A 13,789-nucleotide genomic window follows, 5' to 3' on the forward strand; every position below is an offset into this window, starting at 1 on the left:
GCCACAGAGTCAGGCCCATAAGACCAGTACCAGTCATTTCTCCGCACGGGGGATTTTTGACCCATGGATTGACTTTTGGTGCCCCTGAATGGGTATGAATTACTGAGTCGAAAGAAATAAGGATTAGGTATGTATCTACCCCATACTGGTGGTCAATCCGATATCCAGCGGTCGGGATGATGCCCGCGACATTGTCCATGCGCTCCGGAAGGCGCACGGTCGAATTGGGATAGGATATGGATGGTCCTTCTGGTTTTCTGTTTCTGATAATTTCGAGATCTTGAAAATTGGGACTAGTGATTAGATAATTGGCAAGGCTGCTCAGGCACATTAGTGTACTGATAGTGAAATGTCGCATCAGAGAGCCAACAAGTACAGAGTACTGCCCTACGCATAACTTGCTAGTCCATGACTTCAGCTCGCGTCTCAAGGCGTCAAAGTCCCGAACTTCATCCATATCAACCCCTGGTGTATTTGCTACTCTTAAGCTACTTCCTAACACTATTACGCTGCTGATACTAGCTACCCCAGTCTTCTTAGATGTTGTTATTCAGCACTAGAAACTCAGTATTGAGTCCCTGCGGCGGGTGGCAGCGAAGTCGGAGAATAATGAACACAAAATACTCTCAAATCAGATGTTTGAGTATAAGTCCGCGAGGTTGGTGATCATTGAACAATATATGGGAAAGTATATTCGATCTCAACCTTGTCGAGGTTTAGCAGATGCGGAGACGTAGACGGCGGCAGGCAGCTTGTGTTTCCATGGGGGAGCATGATCTCATCATGCTGTCTATGCTGGTAACTACGGAGTAAAGAAAGTCAATAACTTGATTAATCATACTGAGGTCGCATGATGCCCTGTGGTGAAGGTTTGCTAAATTTTGAATTTTATATCATCATAACTTCACTTTTCATTCACTACTTTAATAGCCTCATTTTTTCATTCACTACTTGAGCGCCCTAAGAACTAGATATCATTTGCTTTCTCTCTCACTACTTTCACCTTTCCCTTTATTCATCTGTTATTCCCTATCACTCCTATCATATTGTTTACTCTGCTCTTTACTTTCCCTCAGACACTAACACAATGTCGACTGATCCTATGCACTCACGACCACGGCGCAGCCGCACTCCGACTGACCCTACTCAGTTTCCTCAAAGGTTCTTCTTGAAGGTGAAGAGTGACATTCTCTCCGTAAATGGGCCAGGTTTCCTGTCATACACCAACATCGAGCCTGAGATTGGCAGTCTGGTCGCAATCAGTCTTGATTGCGATAAGGAGATCGAAGCGAGGTCTGTTTATATTAACTTCAACTCCGTTAGCAAGGAGTTCCATGTCACGATGCCAACCGGGTTACATATGTCCGTGATTCCTTGGCTGAAAAATGAGTTCTTTCGAGCTGGCCAGTCGGGGTTTTTCAGTGCCTGCGAGAATGACACCCTTACTATGAGTTCAAGTACCAGTATGTTACGTCCTCTTTTGCTTCTTGAATATCTAACCAAGTATAGGGTTTGATTCCTTCGCCCCTCCCTACGCTATGTCGTTTAAAGAACCGGAGGCCTACATACAGCCAGAGAGCTGCCCTTTACCCACAGTTGTGTTCGAAGTCGGTTACTCCGAATCATACCCTCGACTCTTAAGAGACAAGGATCTCTGGCTAGTGGGGGCCGCCGCCCACGTTAATGTAGTCATCCTCATCAAATGGTCCTTGTTAGCTCAATCCCGAATAAAGGGCCGTGTCGAGGTCTGGAGGAAGAATCAGCCAGCGCCCCTTACCTTTGTACGGGGTTTTCCCCTCCAATTCTTGTAATCATTAAATAACAGTGTCATTGCAGGAGATTTTCCCCCGCCCTCCTCCGCGCAGTCCTCCTCAACTGATACCCATCAGCATAGGGGAGCTATTTGGCAGCCAAACTCCCGCTGGGAGAAACCCCAATGACCTGTGGAGACTTTCCGTTGATGCACTCCGAAAACAAGCTGAGAAAGAGATACGAAACCAAGGTTTCGTCCCAGCATAGGTCAGTATCTGTGACTTAGGCTCACCCTCAACGCGGAGGTGAGCCACGGTGATACTGCCAACCACACTGAATCCGCCATTTTTCGAATGAAATCATCATTTTGAGGCTACACTAGGGGCTATCAATCTAAAAAAGATGACTATTCTTATCTGCTGCATCTGCTGATGCATTTAAGACCTCATTCTCTTATAAATTTGGTGGTGTTGTGGGTCTACTATAATCAGCTTGCAAATGTGATTAAAGATGCTCCAGCGCGGCTAGTATATGAGCACCTGGCTATGATGAATGAAACTATTAGTTGAATCAGGGCCGCGCAGGCCCCTCTACAGCATTAGTATACTAAGCAGCAGGTTAAGCCTCTTAGCCAGACTGGTATACTGAAATTACAGGATGTTAATTGATTAATCGCTTCGAGGAAGACCAAAGATGCTGCTGCGCAAGAGGGATGTTCATAAAAGCAATAGGAGAAAGTGCATGGTAGACCCACAACACCACCAAATCTATAAGAGAATGGGGTCTTAAATGCATCAGCAGATGCAGCAGATAAGAATAGTCATCTTTTTTAGACTGATAGCCCCTAGTGTAGCCTCAAAATGATGATTTCATTCGAAAAATGGCGGATTCAGTGTGGTTGGCGGTATCACTGTGGCTCAGGGTGAGCCTAAGTCACAGATATTGTTTTCCCCTCCCCGTCGACGCTCCTGGAATTGTTTGGGTCCCGCCTTCCTCTTTGAGCAAGCTTGTTTGTGAATTTCCCTTTTAGGCTGCTGTTGCGCCACATCCGGCTGGGGAAAACAATGTTCCGCGTGGCTCATGACAGTTTCTGGAAACAACAAAGGAGTCGCAGCAGCGCGCGTCAACAACAGGGTAATCAGGACTTACAGAACACAACAACGAGCAGTGAGCATATCTCACTCACCTTTTTTCTACGAGCATGCCGGAGGTTTAGACTAGTCTCTGGCATCTCTTCAGTCCTATTACCCCCTTGTCGCTCGTTGACCTTCCGGGTTTGCCTCTTCTTTTCCGCTTCATTTCTCCGCTCGTGCTTTTCGAGTCTTTCATAACACTCCCTCATCATGGATGACTCTATCATGGAGGGCTCCGTCTTTGAGGACGACGGTAGCTCCGACTTCGTCCCTGAGCCTGCGCCGGTATGAATTCTCAAAAACCTGACAATTTCTCAATCCAGACAGCTCGTGCTGACACCTGTCTTCTCGTAGAAACCCAAGGCAAAGGCGGCCCCAAGAAAGCGGCACCAAAGAAAATGACCCAAACAAAACTCACAGCTAAGCCAGCGGCGAAGGCGACCGCGTCAAAAAAGCGATCCAAGCCCGATAGTGAGGATGATCTGTCTGACGACATGGGAATGTCCGCCGACGACGACTCCTCTCTTTCCCAGACACCTCCCAAGAAGGTCAAAAAGGCTCCCGCTAGCAAGAAAGGAGGCTCGAAGCCTCTTGCAGACGTGGAGAACGAATCATTTGGAGGGGATGTTGGCGATCAACCTGCAAAGTCCACCAATGCGTCAGAGAAGTACCAGAAGGTGAGTCGGTTGTTGACTTTGCACCCCTCTTTGCACACCACTATGTAGAGGAAGCGTGCTAATTAGTTCTATCTACCAGCTTACACAACTTGAACACATTATCAAACGTCCTGATACATATATCGGGTCCGTCGAACGAACTACTCAGCTTATGTGGGTGTACGATTCCGAAATGGAGGGAATGAAATACAGGGAGGTCTCTTATGTGCCCGGTCTCTACAAGATCTTTGACGAAATCGTCGTCAACGCTGCTGACAACAAGCAAAATGACGCGAACATGGATGAGATTCGTGTGACCATCGACCGCGAGTCGGGCGAGATCAGCGTTTGGAACAATGGTCGCGGTATTCCCATCGAGATTCATGCAAAAGAAGGGATTTACGTTCCCGAGTTGATCTTCGGCCATCTTCTCACCTCATCCAACTACGATGACACCCAGCAGAAGGTGACCGGTGGTCGTAACGGTTTCGGTGCCAAGCTTTGCAACGTCTTCTCCACCGAATTCACCATCGAAACTCAAGACTCCCGTCAAAAGAAAAAGTACAAGCAGACCTGGACCAACAACATGTCCAAGATGGGCAAGGCCAAGATCACCGATGCCAAGGGCGACGATTACACCAAGGTTACCTTCAAGCCGGACTACGCCAGATTCGGAATGGAGGGTATGGACGATGATTTTGAAGCTCTCGTCAAGCGTCGTGTCTACGATTTGGCAGGAACTGCCAAGGTCGCCGTTAAGCTGAATGGTAGCCGCATCCCAGTCCGCAACTTCAAGAAGTACATGGAAATGTACACCAAGGCCATCCGCCGTGAACGGGGCGAAGAGGACACCAACGCCAAGGACGAAATCATCACCTGCAGTCCAGACCCTCACTGGGAGATCGGATTTACAGTCTCGGACGGCTCGTTCCATCAGGTGTCCTTTGTTAACTCCATTGCTACCACCTCGGGAGGAACTCACGTTAACTACATTGCGGATCAAATCTGCGCCAGGTTGGCCGACCAAGTCAAGAAGAAGAACAAGAACGGAGCGACGCTGAAGCCTGCCCAAATTCGAAACCATATCTTCATTTTTGTGAACGCTCTGATCGTGAACCCGGCCTTCACCTCCCAGACCAAGGAGCAGCTGACGACCAAATCGAGCCAGTTCGGCAGCAAATGTGTTCTTGAAGAGGACTTCTACAAGAAGATCTTGAAGACCGAAGTCATGAACAACATTCTGCACTTCGCGCAAGCCAAGGCGGATCAGTTGTTGAAGAAAACGGATGGTGGGCGCCGCACCCGAATGAACAACCCGAAGTTGGTCGATGCCAACAAGGCCGGTACCAAGGATGGTCACCACTGCACTCTCATCTTGACCGAAGGTGACTCGGCCAAGGGTCTTGCCATGGCTGGGCGAGCCGTCGTCGGACCCGACCTTTTCGGTGTCTTCCCCTTGCGAGGAAAGTTGCTCAATGTCCGCGATGCCTCGTTTGAGCAGATTTCCAAGAACCAAGAAATTCAAAATATCAAGAACTTCCTTGGTTTACAGCACAAGAAGGAATACACCGACACCCGCGGGCTGCGCTACGGTCATTTGATGATCATGACCGATCAGGATCATGACGGCAGTCATATCAAGGGCTTGCTCATCAACTTCCTTCAGGCTCAATTTCCTAGTCTGCTGAAGATCCCAGAGTTCCTGATTGAGTTCATCACTCCTATTGTCAAGGTTTGGAAGGGCGATCCCAAGAACCCTACCAAGCAACGCTCGTTCTTCACCATGCCCGAGTATGAGGCCTGGAAAGAGGAGCATAAGCATGAACGTGGCTGGGAACACAAGTACTACAAGGGTCTGGGTACGAGCACGACTGATGATGCCCAGATCTACTTCCGTGACCTCGACCGCCATCTGAAGGAGTTCCATACCATGCAGGATCACGAGACGGAGCTCATTGAGCTTGCCTTCTCGAAGAAGAAGGCCGACGAGCGAAAGGAATGGCTGCGCCAGTTCAAACCCGGAACCTTTCTGGATCATTCCGTCGAGAAGATCACCTATACCGACTTCATCAACAAGGAGCTCATCCTGTTCAGTATGGCCGACAACCAGCGGTCGATTCCCTCGGTTGTCGATGGCTTGAAACCTGGTCAACGTAAGGTTCTGTACACGTGTTTCCGTCGCAATCTGAAGAAGGATATGAAAGTGGTTGAACTGGCGGGACACGTTTCCGGTATGACCGCGTACCAGCATGGTGATGCCTCCCTCCAGCAGACCATCGTCGGTCTCGCACAGACCTTTGTCGGTTCAAACAATATCAATTGCCTCGAGCCCAGTGGTAATTTTGGAAGTCGTCTCCAAGGTGGTCAAGATTGTGCTAGTGCTCGTTATATCTATACGCGACTGTCGCCCTTTGCGCGTCGTATGTTCCACGCTGCGGATGATCCTCTTCTCACGTACAACGAGGATGACGGCAAAAAGATTGAGCCAGAGATCTACGTCCCCGTTGTACCTCTGATTCTGATCAACGGTGCTGACGGTATCGGCACTGGTTGGAGTTCTTCGATTCCTAACTACAATCCTGAAGACATTGTGGACAATCTGAAGCGGCTGATGGACGGCCAGCCCGTCAAGCCCATGCAGCCGTGGTTCCGCGGATTTACCGGCGAAGTCACTGCTCTTGGAGGTGACCGCTTCAAGTTCAGCGGTATTATCAAGGAGACCGGTGACAAGGAGGTGGAGATTACTGAACTTCCCATTCGCACCTGGACACAGGACTTCAAGGATAAACTTGAGGAAATTATCAAGGCCGAGAAAACGCCGTCCTTCATCAAGGACTACAAGGATTACAACACGCACACCAAGGTGCACTTTGTCATCCAAATGGACGAGAAGAACATCAAGTCTGCCGTGGCGGAAGGATTGGAGGAGAAGTTCAAGCTGTCCAAGACCATCGCAACCACCAATCTGGTTGCTTTTGACCCTGAAGGCCGGATTACCAAGTATGCTTCTGTCGACGACATCTTGAAGGAATTCTACGCAGTTCGTCTCAAGTTTTACGAACGCCGCAAGGTATGTGGCTCTGACGCCTTGCATATTTGAAGGCATGCTAACTTGGACGTTATCTAGCAATATCAACTCAACGAACTTCAGAAGGAGCTGGACAAGCTCAGCAACCAGGCTCGTTTCGTGCAGATGATCATTGACGGTGACCTTGTCATCTCGAAGAAGAAGAAACCTGTTCTTGTTGCCGAGTTGAAAAAACATGGCTTCAAGGCCTTCCCGAAGGTGATTGATGCTGTGAAGGCGGGCGAGGATGCGCCAGTAGTGGAGGAGGAAGAAGACGAGTCTGGCAACGACGAGACTGAGGTCCTATCGAGCGCTTACGATTATCTCCTTGGCATGTCTCTGTGGTCTCTGACCCACGAGCGCGTGGAAAAGCTGCGACGACAGATCGGAGAGAAAGAAGTTGAGATGGACGCCTTAATCAAGCTTTCCAAGGAAGATATTTGGAAGCGCGATCTTGATGACTTTATCAACGAATGGCGATTCCAGCTTGAGGATGAAGCCCGCCGCCAGCGCAAGGTCGCTAATATGGGCCGCCGTACCTCGGCCAAGCTCATGACTGCCACCGGTCGGGGGAAAGCAACCAAGAAGCGCAAGGCGGCGCTGGACGACGATTCGGACGACGAAGACTTTGCGGCTCCAAAGTCTAAGAAATCAGCGGCAGCAAAGAAGACAGAACCTAAAGGTGGTCTTCTCAGCTACTTGGGCAAGCCATCCGCGAAGCCTGCTCCCGCTCCTGCTCCCTCTGGCGATGGAGGCGATTCTGATGATGATTTCGAGGTAGAAGTGCTACCAAAGAAAAACAGGGGGCAGCAACCAAGGCGGCTACCAAGGTAAAGGATGAGGATGAAGTTATGGACGACTTGGGCGAAGAAATCCTCCCAAAGAAGAGTCGCGGACTCGCCAAACCGGCCCCTAAGCCGAAGGAAGAGGACGATGATGATTCTGAAGACATCGCTCCTAAAAAGGGCAGAGCCACCGCCAAGGCGAAACCCAAGCCGAAGGACGAGGATGACGACGATCTTGATGACGATGAATTCATGGAGATTGCCAAAGCAGAGGCAGCCAAGTCAGCCAAGTCCCAGCCGACTCGGACAAGCCGGAAAATCACAAACTATACGGCCCTGGACGACTCCGACAGCGATAACGGCGACGATCTTCTTGGCGATGTGAGCAAGATGGTCAAGGGCATTGGAGGCGCTACCGGTGACTCCACGGCCGATTCACGCCAGCTCTTCTCCGAGCGATCCAGGCCGAGCAGCAGCTCCTCTGGCTTGAAGGTCGGCAGCTCCAAGCCCTCGAAGCTATCCACCGATTTCGATGCGGATGAGACGGACTACAGCAAATTAATCCCTCAGAACTCTCCCCGCCGATCGCTGCAGGTCAAGCCCAAGGAGACCAAAGTCAATGATGATTTCGACATGGACGATGACGATGACGACGAGCCCGTGAAGCCAGCTGCCAAGGCTAAGCCAGTTGCCAAGGGCAAGTCGGCGACCACGGCTGCGGTCTCGAAGCCCGCAGCTGCCCCCAAGCCGCGTGGCCGCCCAAAGAAGGATGCGGCGAAGCCGGCTGCTCCTGCGCCTAGTCTGAAACAGACGATTCTGTCCCCTGCCGCCAAGGCATATGCATCCAAGCAGGCCAAGGCGACAGCCACGAAGAAGAAGCAGCTTGTGGACGATTTGTCAGATGATGACATCGATGCCATGGCCAACGACATCCTGGACTCTCCGGCAGGCAAGATGGACGTTTCGGAGGACAATGAGCCCCCTAAGCGGAAGACTGCGGCCCGACCAGCTCGTCGGACTGCGGCGGCCAAGAAGACGTACGTGATTGAGGATGACAGCGAGGACGATGATGGAGGAGATTCGGGCGATGACTTTGATGAGGAGGACAGTGACTAGAGGGAGAGAATGTCCATAGGCGTTGATCGTCTGGATACCCGCTCTTTGTTCTCTTTTTTTCTTTTCTCATGCAATTCTTCTTCTACTTGGATTCTATGGTTACATCTCGTTGGTGTCGTCTTGTCTAAGGGTTCTTTCATTTAGATCAGCTTCATACATACTGAGTTACTATCATGCCTGGGACATAGTATGACTGGCGTTACCATGCAAATAACCTCTGAATGCTCAAAGCACCTTGACTTTAATCCATCATTCTCTGAAAGTGGAAACAGTGGCAATAAACCGATCCCAGCTCGATTCCTGTAGACTCAGACTCTTTTGGGATCACCAATGATGCTAGGCACGCCCCAGGTCCCTGATCACAACGGGAACATACCATCCGATATGATAGACACTCAGAGTTGATGCCCAGCTTGCTATCTTCGCCGAAACTTTTCCTTTGAGGTCTTCTGGTGACCTACTGCGGATGCTTTTAGTGTATACTAGTTCTACCCTCTAGCTATCCACATGGACCAGCTCCCAGCCTGATAGGGATAATATACAGCCACTACTCACTGCGAGCCACGCACATTAATCAACAGCTGACATAATGACAGAAACTGAACGAGAAACGCCTCCTCTTTCTTATGCATGGCCTCCAAGATCATCGCTGACCCCGACCTTGCAAGCATATCTTCACTTCCGCAGGATTGGCAATGCCGTGCGCACAGGCAGCTGGAACGGTAAGAAACCAAATCACTACTTGACATTAAGGTGGAACTGAGTCGAACAAGGTCGAAAGATAAGAGAGACGGGTTTGGTTTGCAAACGACGACGAAAGTGACACCGCCGGCGAGGTCGTACAGCAAGCACCGCGTCACCATGTCCGCTTGCTCGGATGACCTTCGGCAGTCATGTCCGGGAGATGCTATACGCATTGTGGGGTGCAGTATACCTATGCTTATGAGTCCGGCGGGTATTAGTGTCGGTGACGACGGTTGTGCCGTATGTGTTTTACAGCTTTGGGGGGTGATAAGGGGTGGTCGCTGTATGCTGTGGTAGTGGTGTTCATAGTCAAGTTTTGGTTTGAGAGGACTGGAGGGCAGAAGAGAATCAATTTCGATGTGCAGACTCTGCGGAGCGTGCGTCATGTAAACTGAAGCGAAAGTAAATCAGACCGAACAAATACATCAAGTAGAAATGAAACAACGCCAAGCCCGTCCGTCCTTCTAACTTGAGTTCGTCGTCATCATCACTCATCAAGGCCGAAACGTCAAGCAGATGCCCTCCTTCTCTTCCTACTGTTCAAGCCCGTCGAGGCCATCAGCAGAGGCTCTTCATCGCCGTCACTGCCCGTGGCTTCTTGCATGTGCAGACTCAGCAAGGCATGCGCGGCCTTGACTTCTCGCGCGAACAGCGCAGAGCTATGTTTCCGCTTGGACCGGGTCTCGATCTTCCGGTGGTGATCAAGACTTGACGACTTGACGGAACCCCTATCGCTTCGATCGCTTTTCTCGCGGTAGTCTTCGTCATCCTCATCGTCGTCGGCATCAAGATCCATGGAGAGGACCTCAGTTGCGGTACCGGTACTCTCCGTGTACATGGTTGAGGAGCCCGTCTCGTCCGACCCGGAATCCTCCTCGCTTCCTGCTGTGTTTTCTCTGTCGGGTGTCGGGGTGATGGTAGCGAGCATCGCTCGCGGCGAGGGTAATTCGGAGCAAATCACCTCGGAGCTTCGTGGTGTGTTGACGGGGGTGAAGCTGTTCCGGAACGGGCTCACTGGGGAGACGCAGTATACGTCGCCATGATACTCGGGCGAGGACGACCCGTAGCCGCTCCTACTATCTGGGTATCCGTGCTCATGAGATCGGGGTATGAGTCGCTTCACGAACCCAGAGCTCCCTGCTGAGTTCGGACGGAAATTGCTTTCTGTCCGGAGAAGGCGGAGGGAACTATAAGACGGAGACTGGAGTTCAAGCATGCGGTAGTAGTTTGCCGTCTCGGTAGCCTTTCTTACAATAGCCGGGTCTATGACCATACGGCCGAACCGTCCTCGGTCCTGAGGGTGGATGCACATCGATGGGAAATCCAGGCCGAATAATGGTGTCAAGGCGTGTCGGATCTTCCAGCAGAATGTCGCTGCCACCGCTTTTGCTGCCTCATATGGCATCCAGTAGCCTCAAAAGGTAAAGAGTCAGCAGGAGAATACAGACAGAAAACGACAGTCAAATACCTTGGGCGGCCAGTGCTCCTCCAGTGATACTGTGGCAAATCTCACGAAGACCAGGGTTGGCATTCAGCATCTTGGCTGGTGTCGTCTGATCTCCGTCAGTCAGGAACTAGCAGCCGAGGTCGTGCTGTATACCTTTGAATAGTCATTGCACTTGAAGAGATGTGTCGTCCGCACAAGACCAATGTTGTAATCCCACATCACGATCCACTCTTTCTCGTCGCCAGGAAGCTTAAACGTATACTGAAAGACTAGAGAGTCTGTAAGCATATGCACCCCTCGGGTACGTGGTATGGTGTTCGCTGTGGGACTCACCCTCAAAACTCTCCCGACCAGTGCGCTTCTGGAACGATTTCTTGTCACTGTTATATGGTATGTGTCTTGCATACTCTGCAATATCGCCCATGGGGTGGATGCGAAATTCGCGGTGCTTTCGAGCCAATTTTTCGTCTCGCTCTTCGCAAGGGGGATACCGAACCTCCCCCCTGGGTTTGGCCCTTGTGAAGATTGCGGCATCTTTGGCAACCTTGCACCGTTTAGGACGGGGCGTATTAGAAGCCATACTGGCTGCAGAGCTTGCCAGTGTTTGGGTTGGTAATGATAGTTGGCTCGGGCCGGGAAGAGGATTCAACAAGGATGCTATCGACGCCATGTAAACAGTGCTCGAAACGAAGGTGGAGATCGAAGTACAGTCAGCGGATCTCCAGTGAGTTCTCTGGAAATAACCTTCTCTTCGAAGCTGGATATTAAGAGAAACACTGAAGAAGACGAAAAGGTCAAGGTTGAGAAGAGATTTATCTGGCTTGAGGAACAACAGAGGATGAGGCTAAAGTCAACCCTTTCGATCTGATCCCTAAGACACTGAGGATGAAAGGATTCTAGAAGGTCTTGCTCAGTGCCAAAGGAAATATAAGAGACAATGGAAACAAGAAGATGGGAGATGCAGAGACGGGTACGAAGGGTACGCAAATGTGTGGTTACCGTATTGTTTGGGCGATCACCGGACTAGCCCAAAGAGTCAAATTAGAAAATAAAATGATAGAGACCCTCACAAGAGACAAGTGGGCAACACCCTTTTCACTTCTTTGTTAGGAGGCTTGTTCTGAATTGGATCCCCTTCTAAGAGTGGATACAAGTGACGGCACCTTATGAAAGCTGCCCAAAAGGCTATACTCTGTTTGTCCGGCCAGCCAGACTGAGAAGTCACCTCAGCAAGTGCAATCCTCTCTTTCGAGGCAATGTTCCAGAACGGGGAGGCAGCGGTGAACCCAGGCCTACGACTGAACTCCGGATCTAGACGGCTGGGTTGAGCGGATGTCTTGGATTGAGATGAGGTGGGAAAGTCTTCGGCACGAGAACAACCTCACCGGTACTTGGACCCAGGATTCATCACGAGGGACACGTTCAGATTGGCCAGGCTGCGATGGCGAGTCCAGACTTGCCCTACCTCAAGCACCGTTAGAGTATAGCAGGTACTCCCAAGGTATAACCAGACAACGGTTCAGTTGCAACAGAGCTTCAATTAGCGCCAGCTCGGCAATGACAGAAAGCTTGCTCCCCTTCCTCCCTCTTCCTCCTCCTCCCGTTCCCCTCTCAGTGCCCGGCCATGACCTGTGACCCCTACTAGCCCGATCAAAAGTAACGCATGCCCTCCAATTTCTCGAGGCTTCACCTGTTCCACTCCTGATCTGCAGCTACCCAAGACCAAAAGATGACGCAGGCCTAATGAAGAGACATGGTAGATCACGTTTCAGGAACGGCTGCCACCATGTGGAGGTCTTGCATAGCTGGACCATGTCTATTGCTGCTCTTGCTCCAGATCCCCACCATGCAAACAGATGGAGACAGCGGTCTGACGAGCGTAGACCCCAAAGGGACTAGATAGCCATGAAAAACAAAAAAAAGTATCGACAGACTTCCGTACCGCAATACTATTCTTGTTGTATTGACCATCTATGGTTGTTCCCGTTCCCGGTTGGTGAAATAGTGTTTTGGTCACTATTTTTGCCCTCGCAACTTGATATCAACCATCCATGTCGATGACCTCGACCTTAGAAGATGGTATCAACCGCTAGATCATCCGGAAGATTAGACCTGACCGGACGACAATGGCCAATGAACGAACGGGCTCAACAGCGATGGCTCGACGAGGCGGGCAGTAGGGAGGTCTGAGACCGCGGATAGCTGCATGGCGCTTTCTTCCTGTACGACGGGAAGCTGCTTTTGCTCCCAACCAACGAGTCCCGCTAAATCAGCCACTTGAGCCAGGTGAGACCCAGTATTGCCCGTAAATTTGTCCGTAAGGGCGACCTTGGCTCCAGCCGAGTCGGATCCGGTCAGAGACAACCCAAAAATTGAGTAAAAAATTGAGCTGCCGTGGTAGATAGTCAGAAAGGGACAATCCATTTCACAACCAGACAGCTCTCAGGTGAAGCCGAGCTAGGCTTCGAAGAAAGAGGACAAGCACAATAACAGTTGTTACACCAACGGAGCTCCCAAAGTTATGTAGTCAGGTCTATTTCCACTCCCCTGCTTCCCCCCGTCAGGCGACATCGCGATAACATGGAGCATGCCATACTAGCCTCGCTCCCCGGAAGTGACACCCGTTGGTCGACTTGACGGCTTAGTTCCGACAGACCGCTATGGCAGGACATAGCTCTCACTGGGCAGTTATCTCATCAGAGACGCAGGTTATGCAGACTCTGCTTATATGACCACAGACTTCAAAGGAACCTTCCATGCAGCTTCTCTGCAGAGGGTCCACAACCTCTGTGGCGTACCAGTCGTCATTTCTGCTTGAGAGCCTGTCTATTGGAGGACCCGCTTGTTTCGTTGATGTCGACAGCTCTGTCTTTACCACCCTTTCAAACGTCTTCTTTGAAGGCTCTGCATTGGTTTGTCAACGGTTCTTCAGAGCCGCAGCTAAGCCCGGGGACAATGGGTGGATGGCTACTGGCGATGAGGGATTTCAGCCTCATGCTGATCCACAGAATGTGATGTCTCGCTAGAACCAAAGACAACAGCAAATATTCTTATCCATCACCGGCCAAGTCAGTGGCAGTATCCCGTAG

The 13,789-nt window shown here is 50.7% G+C and overlaps 3 protein-coding genes across 3 annotated transcripts; 2 read left to right on the forward strand and 1 right to left on the reverse strand.

Moving 5' to 3' along the window:
• Positions 1-1,087: 1,087 nt before the first annotated feature.
• On the forward strand, positions 1,088-1,811 carry P174DRAFT_366327 (uncharacterized protein; the record flags this gene model as incomplete). Its single annotated transcript, XM_024822105.1, has 2 exons — positions 1,088-1,463; positions 1,510-1,811. 2 exons carry the CDS (start codon positions 1,088-1,090, stop codon positions 1,809-1,811), a joined length of 678 nt encoding a protein of 225 aa, XP_024683544.1.
• Positions 1,812-2,884: 1,073 nt separating this feature from the next.
• On the forward strand, positions 2,885-8,752 carry P174DRAFT_439616 (DNA topoisomerase 2). Its single transcript, XM_024826849.1, has 5 exons — positions 2,885-3,138; positions 3,240-3,562; positions 3,642-6,611; positions 6,669-7,385; positions 7,412-8,752. Exons 1-5 carry the CDS (start codon positions 3,096-3,098, stop codon positions 8,507-8,509), a joined length of 5,151 nt encoding a protein of 1,716 aa, XP_024683545.1. The 5' UTR covers positions 2,885-3,095; the 3' UTR covers positions 8,510-8,752.
• Positions 8,753-9,761: 1,009 nt separating this feature from the next.
• On the reverse strand, positions 9,762-11,370 carry P174DRAFT_458552 (putative APSES transcription factor Xbp1; the record flags this gene model as incomplete). The annotated part of the gene is made up of 4 exons (XM_024829680.1): positions 9,762-10,666; positions 10,722-10,806; positions 10,854-10,969; positions 11,034-11,370. 4 exons carry the CDS (start codon positions 11,368-11,370, stop codon positions 9,762-9,764), a joined length of 1,443 nt encoding a protein of 480 aa, XP_024683546.1.
• Between the last annotated feature and the right edge of the window lie 2,419 nt (positions 11,371-13,789).

This window comes from Aspergillus novofumigatus (assembly GCF_002847465.1).
Source record: "Aspergillus novofumigatus IBT 16806 chromosome Unknown P174scaffold_3, whole genome shotgun sequence".
NCBI classification, from domain to species: domain Eukaryota; kingdom Fungi; phylum Ascomycota; class Eurotiomycetes; order Eurotiales; family Aspergillaceae; genus Aspergillus; species Aspergillus novofumigatus.

Coding starts and splice junctions, on each gene's coding strand:
- P174DRAFT_439616 (XM_024826849.1), top strand. CDS start 3,096: ATGGATGACTCTATCATGGAGGGCTCCGTCTTTGAGGACGACG. Junction 3,139..3,239: donor CTCCGTCTTTGAGGACGACG/GTAGCTCCGACT, acceptor GTCTTCTCGTAG/AAACCCAAGGCAAAGGCGGC. Junction 6,612..6,668: donor AGTTTTACGAACGCCGCAAG/GTATGTGGCTCT, acceptor GACGTTATCTAG/CAATATCAACTCAACGAACT.